At 35.8% G+C, this 17624-nt stretch overlaps 1 protein-coding gene across 1 annotated transcript in view; it reads left to right on the top strand.

The window, feature by feature from the left end:
- LOC129765081 (SH3 domain-binding protein 5 homolog) overlaps window positions 1-16729 on the top strand; it is an 85470-nt gene extending 68741 nt beyond the window's left edge. Inside the window, exon 5 of the mRNA XM_055764936.1 lies at window positions 10510-16729. Within this exon, the coding sequence (XP_055620911.1) occupies window positions 10510-11469 (960 nt within the window). The 3' untranslated portion in view covers window positions 11470-16729. The remainder of the gene's footprint in view (window positions 1-10509) is intronic.
- Window positions 16730-17624: the final 895 nt, after the last annotated feature.

Below are 17624 nucleotides of genomic sequence, written 5' to 3'. Positions count from 1 at the left end.
TGAAAGCAATTTTAAGACTATTGAAACAAGTTTTTGGATCAAAAAGTAACAAGTATATAACGCGTAGACATTTTATCTTTCGAATGAAGTGTTTATCATACCATTTCGTTCAGTTGTTTAGGAGCTATTAACGCTCAAAATCTCGGTCTCCGGCGTAGCGCTTTCGTTTTCGAAACTTTGATTTTACACCCCGGTATAGAAATGAAAGACGTAGTCCTACGTCAAAACAGTGGCGGTTGTAACGAGCTCAGTCACTTTAGGCGTCGTGCACAAATTACGTAACGCTAAAAATCCGGATTTCGGACGCCCTCCCCTCCCTACGTAACGCAATTTCCTATCTCTAATACACAGAAAGTAACGCAATCTCGACCCCCCCCCCCCTTATCGCGTTTGTGCACGACGCCTTATGTGTATGAAGCGCGATGTAGGAATGCAGAGCGCAGGGTGGAGATGTCAGGCGCTGTTTTCAACATAACTTTGTGAAGAGAGATATGTAGAGTTGACGGTTGAATACGAAGTAATCATCCTATCGTTGACACCTTTGTGTCACATTTCGCATTGTTGCCAAAAAATTTTAATTGTTAAATACTTGCTGTTCTTGACCCCATGACAACATCCAATACAGCGCTATCTTTAGACAACATTCGCTTTTACTCACTGAATGAGGGGTTCATTTGAATACATGCGGAAACGTTCTTTCTGTTTACCTCTAACATCCCATGTTTTGAGCCGCCAAAGTGGGTCTGGTTGAATAATTTACGTTATGATTTAGCGGGGTCAATCTCGAAACATACACCTTACTGTACCGCAACTATTTTCTCACACTTCTGTTTTCGTTTTAAAAATTCAACTTTCACTCGAGAGAGTACATTTCTGCACAACATCATGAAGGCCCGGACGAGGTATGCAATTTATTGCAAAACTTTGTACAATGCATATCGGTATGTTGTTAGCGATCAACTATTCGATTGAGCTGTTATAGATAATATGTAAGTACAGCCTATGCTCGGTAGCGAACACGTTCGAAGAAATATGAATTATTTCACCGCCACAAAGAGTGGTGCGATTTATTTCCCCGTGCTTTGTGCTTTTTTTTCTCTCTCCACAAGATTACTGACCACTGAACTGTTAACAGTTGTGTTTGGTCCTAGCTCACGTGCGAAGGTGAATTGTTATCGCACGACACCGAAGGAAGAGACGGTTTGCGGTTTTGTGCCATCGTGCGATCACGTTTTGCTGTAAAACAATCGCAATGTTTTGGTCATATTTATAGCAGCGATTGGTGTTTCATTGAGTGCGAACTAATTTATCGCTTTATCGATTGTTGAGGATAACATCACAATCAGTTGGTTGGTTCCTTGTTGTCGGTACTCGCAGGGAAAGTTCGTTTCTCCAACTTTTGTTTGAGAATTCGAATGAAAATTAAACAATTTTTTATGAGAGAGTTAGTGGGAGAAATTAAGGAAACAAGAAATGTTATCTATATCAATAAAATGATTTGGTTTCTGTATGTCACGATTTAATTCGAGAACGGATCAATGGAATTGAATAATTATCATAAGCTCTGATGCGTTTTGGACTACGTCAGATTTATACGCCAAAAAAGTTGTAAAAATCAATGGGAAAGTTGAGAGAACATGTAAGGTTAATGATTTTGGTTTGTCCAGTTGAAAATATGATCATGGTTTGTCCACTTTTTTAATGCTCTAATTCAGCGCACCTGTGTCAAATCAGGTATTCGAATGTTTCAAAACATATAAATAAAATTGTCTTTTTCATGATTTACAGTATTTTTATAGTATGTTTTTACGGATTCACATGTTTCAAAGGATTATAAAACCCACCTTCTATTGGTGTCAATGCGCCCCTCATTTGAGCTATCTTTTAATGAATCACCAGTTGATTATTTGGCACGTATTCAGACCTTTTCTGGATAATACACTTACAAATATTGTAAACATCATGCTTGCACACCATTTGTATCAGATTTACACAGCTAAACCATTAAATTAACGCATTTTGATGACCACAATTCTGATCATGAGTTGTCCAATTCACTAATGTTGTTTTGTCCACATGATTGGGCAACCGCTCGGCGCGCTGCAGTTTGTTTATAATGTCCTTCGCGCATAGCAGAAATAAAGTTTCTCTGTGTTGAGTGTGTTGAGGTGAACACTTTGAAAAAACCCAAGAAAAGGCAATATTCTGAAGAAAGCCTAAATTATGAATGGATCAATATGATTACAGTAAACACAAGCAATGAGAAATGCAACATCTACTTGAAAATACGATTTTTTTCATTCAAAAAAGGTGATTTCCAAAACCAGACAAACCATGATCAGAGGTGAACCATGATCATAATTGGTTTTTGAGTAAAATCGTTAAAAAAACCGTAAAAATTTGAATTATTTCAACGCTTTATGCTAGTATTAGCAACTAGAGACTTGGGACTTTTCAACAAACCCAAACTCGTATCGATTATATGTGATTTTCATGAAGAAAAATCGATTTGCATTTACTAGTTTCGTGAATACACCCTAAATCGGACAAACCAAGATCATTTACCCTACAATTAAAAAGTTATTTATTTAGAGAATATTACTGACATAGGATTTGTCGGTTCACCGATTCACTGCTATTGTCAATCTACCGATTCAAATTACATTTCGATCTCAAGTTTGAAATTTGATGTTCCTATCAGTTTTAGGCCCGATAAATTGTCGTTCATTATTTTTACAATGCGTCAGCTAACTGAACTTCTACGGAAACTATTTGATATTAACGCAGGATGTTGATAACCTTTTACAGTTGAATCCGTTTATTATGACTCTTTAATATTGACCAACCGCTTATACTTCATTGTTCATTATGGATAGAACAATATGCACGGTAGATAGCTACGATTGTTGTTGCAGTGTTATTTGGGACCAAAAAACGCGGTATTTAGTACATTCAGATAATGTTTGATATTTTCAAACTCTTCAATTGTAATTGTAATTAAAAAATATAATTTTTTATAATAGTTATAAGAGTTCGAAATCTTTCATTATTCTTACATATTCAGTTTTCAGATTTTCATTTCAAACCTCCTCACCGACGTCATAAATATTCCAGAGCCGAAGCGGAATACAAAGGAAATGATACCGAATTATGATTGGCCAAATTTAATTGGTTTCAATCTCAGATCGATTTGAACAGCTCTAGTTTGATTCTACAATCTTCCAAACGGCTGAATTCAATCTGTTCGAGAGATAGACCATTATTTCGATTAAAACATTTACCCGAATGGAGAAGATGAAACAATTTGAATGAATATGTTTTTGGTAGCAGCCTAATTATTATGATTTTCATCAACTGCTCTAATTATAAATAAGATTGATTTAATTCCATTGTTTTGATTAGGACATTTGCCCAAAAGTTTACCCGAATGGAGAAGCTGAAGCAAAATAAAAAAATATGTTTTAATGTAGCATGGTTGCTATGATTATGATTGAATTTCCAGATAAAAAATGAAATTTATTTAATACTAGCTGACCCGACGAATTTCGTCCCGCTCAAAATTAGTGTTTTCATATGATGTTATTGTAGAATATATGGGAAATATTTTTTTTCGAAATTTTAATCATAACATTAATGTTTATCTACGGGCAGAGACGAATACAACAAAATAAAGACAGCTAAAATCGGACCATTCCTTCCTCGAGTTTTGCCGTTACCAACATATTCGGCCTTTCATTTCTATGTATATAGATAGAAGATATAGGAGTGCGTTTTTCGCCTGAGAACTCATTTTCACTTTCAAACAAAGATCAATTTCGTTAGCTCAAGTATCGAATGGACTGACAACGCTTATGTAATTGTAAAACATGTGGCACATTTTCGACCTTCCTCCAGAGTTTTCCAAAAAAATTCCGATTTTTTCTCTCCGCTATATCGATCTACGGGAAGAAGCGAATTCAACAGAATAAAGACGTCTCAAATCGGACCATTCCTTCCTCGGGTTTTGCGCTAGCCAACACATTTTGATTTCCATTTTTATTTATATAGATTTCAATACAACGAGAAAAAGCGGTTTATTTGTTGAAGAAGGAATTATTTCCAAATTATTCCAGTTTTTGATATCTACAATTTGATGAAATTAATTATTCTAGTTTATTCATTTCATTCTGGACATTTTAGCTGAACATGTTTAAAAATAAATGAAAGTTTACTTTTTGTATAAATTTCAAAAATTACTACCATTTACCAATTAGTTTTTTTTTATCCCATTTATTTATTTTAGGCTCATTAGTATTTTAGCTGTAACAGAGCCGAATTTTAATCGTGTACATGTCACATGGTTATCATATCTATAATTATAGCACATTACGCAGTTGCCATTCGCCAGTATTCCTTCTATACCATTGCATATGGTACATTTACACAGTAGCCATTTAGGCGTAAGAGTATTCTTTCTGTTCTTCCATTATCCAGTTAGACCACCAGACAGCGGAGACAGTTGATATGATCATTGTTGAGTTATTTATAGAACAGCAGCCCGATGTGTCTTGCAGAGCAGAGCAGTTGTATGGATGAATCGATCTTGTTTCGACCGTGGATCGATCTCCATCGCTGATGATTGTTGCGTGGACGTAGCTATTCTGTAACAACACAAAGATGGTCAATGAGGGCCCTGAGTTTTGAACTCACGATCGATCGCTTACTAAGCGAACGCGCAACCAATGTGGATACGGAGACCCCCCTCCAATTTGTTTTTCATCCCATTCATTTTTATTTTATTGACATTTTCGTCGAAATGATTGGCTCTTTTTGTCGATCTTCCTTTCGTCGAAATTTCGAATTACTTTTTTGCACAGAAAGGGCTTGATATGAACGATGACGACTTAAATGTTTGCTTCTATAACTAAAATAATTTTGGAATGATTGGCGTTTCGATCACTCGAAACATAGACCCAAAGCAAGAAAACATAATGATGGTAGATTGTACGATCTGGGCGACCAGTCGATGTCACCGAAATGCTAAATTACGCGACCGTGAAACACTGTACACATGTGCACAATAACTCGGTTGTTCGCGACCTTATGGAAATAAAAATTGTTCGTATCCATGTTCCCGATTTCTGGCCACAGTAAATGGTTTATCATGTTTACCATTTTCAATATGATATGATCAATATGAAGGATCTCTATACTGCCCATGTTTGTATAGAAGACGTAAGCGACAAAATGGACAAAATCGACTTTTTCGCCGTTATGCATTCTACGCAATGGAATACGTTTGCTCTACACGAAAAAAAAACATTTTTTTTTTCGAAAGCATTGGAGCAATTTTGAAAAAACGTTTCCGAAAAATCACAATTGTCAGTATTATGTGCTATAAGCTAAATCTACATTTGAATTACATTCCTTGTAGTGCCCAAACATACCTGTAACGATGAATAAAAGAAACTATTGATACGCTGCTCATATATTTACTATTTTCTGTACACTGCACTGCGATGAACAAATAGAAGCAGATGTGTTTTTTAATGTTATAATTACCTAAATTTCTGCATTTGAATCTTCAAGTAGATCATGAAACAATCAGATCAGTAGTAAAATCAAAATGATATTGGTTATTAGCATTATAGCTCCTCGGATTCGACATCGAACTATTCCACATACTCAACATTAACGCATTACGTTGGTGTAAGTCACTCCACCATCTCTATGCGATTGATCGTGATATCGCTAAATCATGTTGCTAAAATTATCAACTTTGAAGATTGCCTTTACAAATTCAATTAATTGAAAAAACACGAACCTGATTTTCTTATCATATCCCAGAGTATTAAGGAAAAAAGTACTATCATAGACTCGCAACACATCCAGAGCACCTTATCCAGACATTTCACTAAATTTCTTCCAAACTTTTTTGATTTTATCCGATAACGACTGAAACTACCGACGGAGACGTTTTGACTATTATCGGAAATGTAAATACTAACGATACAGACAGAGCAACCTGGTGATTACGTCTAGCTATGCGAACAAATATTTATCGAAACGATTGATTGTTCGCATAAATAGGCGTAAACGTTTCCCAAATGGAAGAAATATGTTTTAATCCGAAAAATTTTCTAGGCTCTCTTTTTGCCGATAATATCCTTCAACTGGACAGATTATTTCATTGGAAATTTGCATGGTTACGCTTGTAGGCAAAAAAACAGCAAAATTGCGTTTTCCCAACACTAATGATGCTGGTGATTACGTCTTCTATGCAAACATGGGCAGTATAGTTGCATGTCCAAAAAAACCTGAAACTGTTGAGAAACAGATCAGAAGATCCAAAGCCTTTAAGGAGGATGGTTGTAATAGCTGTTATTCATGGTTATTATGTACAGAAAGAAATTGAGAAACCTCTAAGTCAAGAATTGCTTATGTGACCTACTCAGGCTGAAAAATATATCGTCTATTCGAGGAATATTAAAGGAGTTTCTCGGCGACCTTCTCAGGTTGCCAAAAATAAACCTCGGTTGAGACAATTGAAAGAAAAATTGAATGTAATACGATTTTTTATATAAATCATTCTACATCTTGTTATTCATGATCAATAACTAATTATCTGTATCCCTTGAATCAGTCTTTATCAACCCTGGTCTTCTGAGTACAGGCAAATTTTTTTTGTGCGGGGGATAGGGACCGCACAAAAAAGTCGCATAAAAAAAATCGTGCAAAACTTCACCAGCAGCTTTAAAAAATCGTGTTCGGTACACATTTTGAAAAAAACTTTTTTTGTGCGGTAGATAGGGAAAGCATAAAAAAAATTTCCCCCAAGAAAATAACTCAAATCCACGCCATTCACCGTTCAATCTTATTTTGTTTCTCTGCTTTGCGATGGGACACTTTGCCTTTTCGGTTGCGGTTACATTTCGAAACGTGTTGCTGTTAGAAATCATGTCATGCAAAACTTAGAGCATTTGATGAGAGAAGAGAATGATTTCAGAAGTGGATAATTGAGACGCAAATATGCTTTTTTCGCACTGAAATGCATATAAACCATCGAAAAAAACTAAATGAACGATAACTTCGTCAAATATGCTTCTTTTCATATACCGCACAAAAAAATCGCATAAAAAACCGCACAACAACAGAGAATTGCACAAAAAAAATCGCCCAAAAAAACCGCACAAAAACAGGTTTTACTGTATATCTAAAAAAACTACAACTAAATAAATATACACGGGTGAACATTTAACAGTAGCAGGGTGTCGATTACCAGAAAAAACCTTGAAAATTAGGAAATATCAAGGAATTCAAACTGTGTCAGGGAAAATCAGGAAATTGTCTCGCCAATCAGGAAAAAAATACAATTTCATCGATTAGAATTTTGGTAGTTGCAGTATTTAGAAAGTTGAAAAGTTTGAAGTTTGGCTCTCTGTAAATTTTTCAGTATGTTGTATGCTTTTGCCTGTTGATGAAGTTAGTTCTTCACAAGGATTAACAGCGCAAAAAACGATGGCTTCTACATTCGCGCTGCTTTTGGTAGATATGCTTGCGTTAGCAGGAATATATTTTTGAACAAATCTATCAGAAATGAACGGCTGGAGCATTTTTGGGAATCATAAGTTTACGGAACTTCTTACCATAGTAATGAGGTTCTTCTGTCTCTCGTATGGAAACCCCAAAGGCTTTTCCAACACCATATGTTTTTATGAAAATCTGCGTGAGGAACTGGTTGTGTTATTCGCCAAGTCATATGAGCTCATATATCTAGCTACGAAGAACATACATGGAACATGGAAGGATAACATCAATGCACAATGGTCCAGATGCATTTAAGTGGAAATTAGCATTTAGAGCTCGACAGTTATTCTCTAGACAAAAACTGTCTTCGACAAAGTTGTTACATATGATAGAGCGCTCATTTTCATATTACCAAAAATAGGGTGACCAAAATTTTCGATGGAATAAAAAATCTATCTTTCTTATCTCTATAGATAGAGGTAAATATAGTTCGTCAATATTGTTGTCCCAGTTATTTGAGACATTTTTGTAGAACAAAGTTTTTTTTTCTATCTCTTGAAATGACCGATATAGCGCCTTTTTCCTAAGTTGCGTTAAGGTCACCATTAAAAAAACTGTTTCTTTTGCTTTGACTTTTATATTTCAAATTCTCATACAAACTGTCTTCGACAGACTTTTAGAACATACTGATACAAACATTTATCGATGCAGAACTTATCAATATCTCAACTTCGCTCAAAGTTATTGATATTCCTTCCCAAAAAATACGCTCTCTTCAATCGCTAGCCATTCTTTCTGTGGCAAACATAAAAAATGTTTATTGGCGGCATTTGAAAGAGCAGAGTTCACTCAACATAATGTGTGATTTTAAAAACTATGTTATTTTTCGTGTTTGAGTAAATTAAAATTGAAATCATGAGTTTTTGGGTGAAAAACTATCAATAACTTTGAGTAGGATTAGGATGTTGACAAAGTTATGCACCGCAAAATGTTGGTCTTGATAAGCTCTAGAAGTCGTACAAAGACAGCTTTGATGTAGAATTCGAAATATACAAGTTAAACAAAAAAAAACGCTTTTTCATGGTTACCCTAATGCAACTTAGGAAAAAAGCGCTAAATCGATTATATTAAAAGATAGATAAAAGCTTTGTTCTACAAAGATGTCTCAAATAACTGGAACTACAACATTGTCGAACTATGTTTATCACTATCTATAAAGATGAGAAAGTTAGATTTTTCATTTCATCGACAAGTTTGGTCACCCTATTTTTGATAACATAAAAATGAGCGCTCTATCATATGTAACAACTTTGTCGAAGACAGTTTTTGTTTAAAGTATGAATATCTCCCACAAAGTTGTATTTTAACTAAGTTACTTTAGGGTAACCATGAAAATACCGGTAATTCTACTCCTACTTTTGAAATTAAAATTCTACATCGAAATTGTCTTCGTACGACTTTTAGAGCTTATCAACACCAACATTTTGCGATGCAGAATTTGTCAATATCTTAATCCTGCTCAAAGTTATTGATGTGTTTTTATCCAAAAACTCATGATTTCAATTTTAATTGACTCAAATACAAAAAATAACATCTTTGAAAATCACATATTATATAGAATGCCTTTTTTTCTTTCAAATTCCGTCAACATACATTTTTTATGTTTGCCCCAGAAAGAACGGCAAGCAATTGAAGAGAGCGTATTTTTGAAAAGAAAAATCATTAATTTTGAGTGAAGTTGAGTTATTGCCAAGTTCTGCATCGAAAAATGTTTGTATCAGTATGTTCTAAAAGTCTTTCGAAGACAGTTTGTATGTAGAATATGAAATATAAAAGTTAGAGCAAAAAAACAGTTTTTTTAATGGTCGTTTTAATTCGAAAGTCAAAGTTAAAGAAACGGTTAAGAAACACAAAAGCGAAATCTCTAGAGGTGAAAGGAAGACAATTTTGAAGAACGCACAGAAGGTAGTCTGTGTCTGTTGATGTAGTCTTCATTATAACTTTGATCTATATTAATGAACTATATTACTTATCTTTGACGCTTTTTTCCGTCATTTAACTCAAGCTAAAAACTACAAAATTTCATAAATTGGGAGGTATCGACAAACGTTTATAATTTTTCCTAGTTCTAGCTTATCAAATTCTCGAAGCATTTACATATATTTTCCAGATGTCTACGTCTGTAATTTTTCTGGAAAATTTCTGGACTATCAGGGAATATCAGGGAATTTTATTTCAGATTCTGAGTCGACACCCTGAGTAGTCAGCCTCCAATCTGATTAACCTGATTATCGTGGGATAAGATTGCTAGGGTTGCACAGCCTGGAAAATGACACTCTTTACGCAACCAGTTATGAATATCATTTGTTGTTCAATCATCCTTCATATGATTGCACTGTAACGTATGAAGATGGAATCGCAATAACTTTGGTTGATCAACATAAAGTATTATCCACCGTATACACTTCTCCCTTTGTAAGCAAAATTTCCCAACAGGGCCACACACCACGTATCCACGTCGTATGTTAATTCTATTATACTATTAAGCTCTGCTGTTGCAACAGCAAATCGCTAGAGCGAATGCGTAGAGATTGAAATACACGCTTCGATAGGCTTCCATTGTTGGGAGATGATTCACGATCATCTTTATCGACCGTGTGCTGCAGCTGGTGCAGAAGCTGCAGTACAAAAATAATTACGTGTTGAATGGGAAAACAATTCATTGGTTTGTGTACATTCCTTTCATCTTCGAAACAGCAGAAGCTTCCGATGCACCGCCTGAAATACGCAAACAATACTCATTATCATTCACATCATCATTGTCGTTGCCCTTCATTTCGGGTTGCGTCCGGTTCGAGGGGAATGTGGCCAATTTATAGGTCAAACGACGTGTTCTCTAGAGAAAAAACAATTTGAAACAAAGCGAAACACCTAGAATAATATCTACGATCGATGTGAATTAATTTGTGTTCATAGATGTAACAATTTTCCCTTCTTTCATAGGTACAACAACTGGAGGAACGCTGCCGGCGCAGCATCCAGAAATCGCGGCCATATTTCGAAGAGAAGCAGCTGTGCCAGGAACAGCTCGAAGCCCAGAAGGGTCGAATCCAGCAGCTGGAGGAACAAATTTCTGCGGCCAAGACCGCCTACGGTACCGCCCTGCGCAACTTGGAGCAAATCAGCGAGGAGATCCATAAACAGCGGGGTGATCTGAGTATGGCTGCCCCATCGGGTCCTCGAGAACCTGGTGTCGGGGCGGAACTGTCCAGTTTGTCCCCTTCGAGTTCCATGAAGCTGAGCTCGCCTGGTGCCAGCAGTAGTGGCAATAACTACAATTACAGCTGTAATATGCCGGACATATCGACTGAGCTGGATAAGTGTGAAATCCACTCGGTGGGAAGCACCTCGCTGGCAACCAGTTCGGCCGTTAGCGAAAAAGATCCCACCGATGATGATTACATGAACGATGCGGATCTCAATCTGGAGTTGCTGCGGCAGAAGGTGAAAACGCTGGCTGTTCGGCCGGTGGAAGGTGGAGATGGTCAGCAGCAGGAGCAGGAGATTTGGGAGCATGAACTGAACGCCACCGTAGATAAACTAGATCATCTAATGATGCTGAGGGAATGCTCCCGCAGCAGCACAAATGCCATCTCACCCGCCAGCGGCAACAACAGCCAATCGAACTACGTCAGTTTGCCAACCACGCCAAAGCACCACCATCAGGCACAATCACCGGTGCGCTCCGAACAGCAGAAGATAAAGATGTTCAAGAAGCTTGACCCGCTACCGCTGGCTAACGTTTCGATGTATGCGCTTCCAACCTATCTCAGCAGCGGTGGGGTGAAACAGCAGTACCCCACACTGACGGTCCCCATGGGACAAAACGACCTGGTTACGCCACGTAACGAATCTGCCGGTGCCATGTTTGGGTTCAAGAGCAAACGGAAAATGTCCATGTAAAATTAACTCTTAATCTAGGCGGTAAGCAAATTAAGCCATCGTGAAGGCATATGAGTAAAAGTGTGTTAATCTCTACTGATTCAGAGAATTGGGATGATGCTATTTTTAACGCCTTGTAGTTCTGCCAAGAGGTCCACTGGCTATCCGCGTTAGATGGAATGTTCTTTCGTGTTATTGATTGATTTGTAAGATATTTTTGCTGTGTTTTATTTGTATAAAATGATTAGAGGTGAAGCGAGCTGGTGTAACGAAGAAACAATCTCGAATAGAGAATTCAATGGAATACAAGATATGTTAACGGTTAGCATTCAGAATAGCGCAGTCGGTTTTGAAAAAAATGGCTTCGATATTAGCTTTCGAATATTAGATATTGATTCTCTGTGTGTTACTGAACGAAAGTTTAAAATTATTTCGATTGTTCAGATTCGTTGAAAATAATGCGAGTTTTTTTTCGTATCAGTAATCAAAATTGAACATTCTTCGAGCAATGCCATTTTCGACAATAATAGAAACATAAATATGTCGGTGCTAGCGAAACTTTCTACAGGATTTGGTTCTTCACGATTGCACACAGAAAACTCTAAATGAGATCTGCAAAAATATTACAAAATGTAAACGATATCAAGTGTAATCTTTCGCTTTTTGCAGTGGGCTGGAACCGTTCCTCATTTTCGTTTTTGAAGGGGATGTCCTTTTTATAATATTGAGTTCCAAAAGAGTCTAGGACAAATTTCATGCCAGCTCGTCTTAGGAGTTGGCAGCACCATCTCAGGTAGCAGTAGAACGTTGTGCGTGTTAAGACATGGGTCATTTAAGGTGAAGGTAGAAGGAAGCCACAAACGGCTGCCACAATGGCGCTCATTTCTTTCATCTCCCTCCCTCACCCCTCGCCCGAAAATCAATAATTTTGCGAAACAGTATGAAGAAAATGATCGTTTTCGCACACTTCCCATCAAGTAACATCAATCATTACTCACCGATTACTCACAAGATATTAAATTTTCATCTGCCGTCGCAATGTATAGTGAAAAACGTCGGAAAACTCGAGCTAGTGCTCTGAAAGTTAAAGTTTCATTTTTCAATTTTCCGCAATGGTTTTGTTTGTATTTTCGAAAGCAAAGCACTGATGCCAGACAACATCATCGAAACAGCTTTAAAAACCATTCAATAAAATATTATTCCTGAGTCATGGCGTTTCATGTAATGAAAATCAATAAAATAAAATTGTTTTGATTCAATACAATTATTGTTAAATGGGTTTATAATGTAAGTTTTAGCTACTTCAATTTTGGTTAAGAAAATTGTATTGAAGAGCTCGGAACACTGCCACGGTTGCCTCTGCTGTTAAATATAGTAAACGGAAAAGTATTACATTCAATCAAAATACCTCGGCCAACGAAGAGAAGGGTTAAAGCTCTCCAACGTGGATATGTGAAAATAAATACGATCAACGAGGGAAAATATTAAGGAATTATGAACAACGAGTTACTGTGCGGAAGAACTTGAATAAAAAAAGAGCCCCAATTCGCATGTGCTATAAATTTGCTCATGTTACGCTCGCGTATAATCAGAATTTTATTTCATATGCAAATGCACCTTCTATATATATATTTATACTTGCAATTGTTCATCGAAACACATCGTTCATACATTTTACTTCAGTATTGAATTGGTATATGAAGTGCCACACAGTCTGATAAATGAATTGATCTATTTACATACAAGAATCAGAACAAACTGTGTGATCTGCTCTTCTCTCACAAACACTGTTACCCCATGAAAACATGTGTTTTTACCTATACTACTACAATGGTTTCCTTCCACCTTCTCCTCAAGCAACTTTGCATACTTGAAATATTCAAACAAGAATTTGACTACTTTTTGGAAAGGGCCAATAAATTTTTCTTGTTTTTTTTTCAAAAAAAATTAGATACCTACAAAATTCTGGTCAAAGGATAAAATGTAAAAAATTGTTCAAATTTTCACAAAAAATATCAAATATAAAAAAAATTGCTGAAAAAAAATTATTTGAAAAATTAAAATTCATTTTGCTCAAAAACGTATTTTTCGAAAATTCAAACAAATATATATGAATAGCCCTTACAATTTACAACATGTCGTCTTTACATAGGAAAATGGTCACTTTCACAGGGAAAAAGTTATTCCAACAACAACTTTTTCATGTCTTTGAAAAAATTACAACAAACCCTAATTTTGTTTAAAGTGAAGATGGCGGTATAGTGTATTCGACAAAGTTTTAGATGGTATTAAAATATGAACTTTTATCGAAGACGTCAACTTTCTACCTTTTATAGTTTAAGGCATTTTTGTATGAAGACTTCCGAAAAAATAATGTTTTACTCGTATCATTTTTGTGTGTAAATTCCGCGTTTGACATGTTCTTGACATGTTTTTGAATAGAAAAAAAAAAACTTCTTAGAACATGTAAATCGCGATAATTTATACATAACAATGTTACGAGTTAAATATTTATAGTAATTTCTCAAAGAAAACTTGTAGAGGTTGTTGTCAGAAAAACTTTTTCCCTATAATGGTGCTCATCTTCCAATGGGTGACTTGTTGGAAATTGTAAGTACTTGTATATCTATTTTTCCAGAATTTTAAAAAGGCATGTTTTCGAGAAAAAAGTTTTTTAATTTTCATTTTTTTTTCAATGTAATTTCTTTTCAAAAATATGTTTGATATTTTTTAATTGAAATTCGTAGATCTTATAGTTTTTTAACCCTTTGCAGTCGTTTGTCTGCTCTCAGTCACCACAGCAAGAAATCTTTCTAAATACTGTTGTCTTGTGAACTGTTTCACTGAAGTATACTGAGTTTCTATTAACAATAGATAACGGTACTCGGTATAAACAAAATATTTTTAGCGTGGAAAGATAGAAGGATCTCTTTCGAGGAAAATTTCAATCGCAAAGGGTTAAATTAAAATTTTTCGAAAAAAAACGTTGAAAAAACTCAAAATTTCAAAAAAAATCTTACACTAAATCTATCAGACCTATAAAATTTTAGTCTAAGAATGAAATGTGAGAAATTATTTATGTTTTCATGAATAGTGTCTTGTGGGAAATCGATATATTTTTTAAAATTTTTTAAAAATACGTTTTTGAGAAAAATGAGTTTTATTTTTTGAAATAATTTTTTTTCAGCGAAATTTAAAAAAAATGGTGGTTTGAATTTTGAAATTTGAACAATTTCATACTTTGACCACTTTGATACTTTGACCAGAATTTCGTAGGTATTATATTTTTTGAGTTATATTTTTATGCAAAAAATAAAAAAAAAATGTTGGCCCTTTCCAAAAAGTAGTTTAATTCTTTTTTGAATATTTCAAGTATGCAAAGATGCTTAAAAGATCCATGTATTTACACCAACAACGTTTCACTGCTATCTGAGATGGTACTGACAACGGCCAGTCGAGTTGGCATGAAATTCGTCCTAGTTCCTCTTCCGTCATGTGACTTCCTTATGAACGGAACGTAATCTTGAAAATTATTGCATACTCGTATGGTATGTTGGGGATAAGGCTCTTCTAGCTTGGTTTTGAGTTCACAGCTGCAAATTTCTTTCCAAATCAAGAACTTCCTGGCTAATTCATCAGCAAAAACAAACTAAAATTTTCTGCAGACATCTCTTCTGTCAGTGGCCTTACATAATTTCAGGTCTGGGAACTGTCCATAATCCATCTTCACGTACGTTTCGTCATCCATAAGCATGCATCCTTCGTACTTCGTCAAAACCTTGTTGTACAACTTTTGAGTGCGTCTTTTGGCCACAAGATTTAGCTTCAACGTTCTGTTTGGTTGAAGCTAAATCTTGTGGCCAAAACTGGACTGCTTTTTAACTGGGCGAACGCTAACTGTTCTTTGGCCAGTTAAAAAACAGAATTTCGTAAACAATAGACGCCATTTTCAATTTGAAGATTTGCTGTGTGGGGTATTCGAATGCAATTTGAGATGTTATAAAAATTCACATTATTTTCGCAGGATAAAAATATTGATTAACTCACAGAAAAATAATTTCCCCAAATTATATATCATACCTGTTGTCGCACTCAATGCAAAAATTCCAGTGGAAACCTTCTTTTTATCCAATTTCACGATCAACACAACTCAAACAATTTATTGAAGTTTCCCTCGATTTTATTTGACGTTTTACATGCCGGTCCAGTTAAAAAGTGAATTTCGAAAACTGGTCTTCCCTTTCGCCCAGTTATCGAATGATTACTGTAGTTGTAAATTAGTTTAAATCAGTATGATTGAACGCGTAGTCTACAGTAAATATCTAGAAATAGAAACAGTTTGGAACCATAAGCCGTTTGTAGACAAACTTTCGTTAGGCTTGGATGTTATTTTTTGAATAAGAAATTGTGATTTTTTTCACGTTTGTTTATATTACATACTTGCCAAATAGAAAAAACAGGACCGTTTTTGTTCAGTCATTCGTTAATAACACACAAAAATCAATAACGGAAATTGTGTCAGAACCTGCAGAGTAACATTGCAGATACTAGTAGATTGAGTACAAATTCTGATAAACGTATACTCGAACCGTAAATATACGTATTAGCAACAGAAAACATCCAATATTTGCAATCCAAGAATAGAAGAAACTATATTTTTATCACCACTCACTCGGTATGATTCTTGATTAATCCCGCAGGACTGCTACGCAGTAAAAACCAAAAGATAACCGTTGATGATGGTATCCAGTACGTGGTACGTTTTCTTGACTAATCGTTACGATTTACTGAACTCACACGCTGACAATGAATTAAGATCTAACGTGATGAAAGCTTTATTACTGTTTAAAAAAGAAGTGAGAATATTCTGATAGATACTAGGAGTACTAACTAATATATGTAGATGATACATTTTAAAGGTGATGAAACTATCACCGTTTAGGGAGTATAGATTGTTGACAGCATTGAGCGAGATGGAAACTAGATTAACAGTGTTGTTGGTGGCGAAAATTAAACAGATATGGTTTTTTTTTATTGTACATAGACAAGATTAATTCACTTCAATAGTATAAGTGTGATAAAGGATAGAAAACAATCGTATTTAATGCAATATATACTAACTAGATCTAATTAAACAATTGATCAATCCTAATTGATAATAATAATGAGAGAGAAAGTAGAGTAGTTATCGAAAAAAGGCGATTGGCCGCTAATGTTTCGGAGAAATATTGAGAAATCCTACACTACACTATACATTACGTAATACTAAAATGCACTCTAATTGAAGCTCAACCAGTCCAACTTTAGAAATACAGTTCAATTTTAAGTACGATTATCTGTTCGAGTTAGTGATCCGAAAAGGACATCGGCAAAACTCTAAGCGTTGGCAAACAGGCGCCACGCACTTCAAAGGTATAAAAAATCAGAAAAATATCCCTACCGAAAGTGATCAGCAAGTTTCACTCGGACGGACCAATCTGGAGCCGTCTGATACTGAAACGTTTCTGCGATCATGGGATATTTTTCCATCGGGCTTAGCCCATAAGAGACTTGAAAAATTACGCATAAGTCCAGGGAAATAGGTTCCCTGGCCGTAACATTGGCTCTGGAGGAGAGCGTGAATCGCAAATGTCGAGCATTGTACCCAAACTTATCTTAAAATTTAATCGATTCTGTTGCCTGGAAAATCGATTGGAAACTGGAGGGTTTCCCGAAGCTGCCTGAAGATCCTGACGATGTTAAATACGAGGAAGACGGATCCACGGATAAAATTATGTGGAAGGGGAATGGCTTGAAAATTAATTCGGTGAAAGCGATCTTCTGGAGATATAGATTGAAGCAGTTGAAGAAGAAACGTATGAACAACTAGAGGGATTCACAATTAAGGCTTTGCCGATTTGTTAGGAGCTACATTCGTATCGGATGAACGAAACCTGGGAGCTTACAAAACTTTCGCCGCATCGCACGACTATTGGATGTAAAGTGGATCTATAAGTGCGAAGTGGACTAGACAGGCGAACTTGTGCGCTAGGTGGCACAAGGCACAAGAGCCTAAACAGTTAATTTGTATTTGTAACAAACAGATTGACTTGATTTTCAAGCTCATGGGGTTCGACAGGGTGGTCACCCATTCGGGAAAAATGCGGGGAAAAGTCGGAAATTGTTCCACGAGGCGG

The sequence above is a fragment of the Toxorhynchites rutilus genome, chromosome 2 (assembly GCF_029784135.1).
Source record: "Toxorhynchites rutilus septentrionalis strain SRP chromosome 2, ASM2978413v1, whole genome shotgun sequence".
NCBI classification, from domain to species: domain Eukaryota; kingdom Metazoa; phylum Arthropoda; class Insecta; order Diptera; family Culicidae; genus Toxorhynchites; species Toxorhynchites rutilus.
Note: the sequence above shows the minus strand (reverse complement) of the source record. Positions and strands in the feature narration are given on the sequence as shown.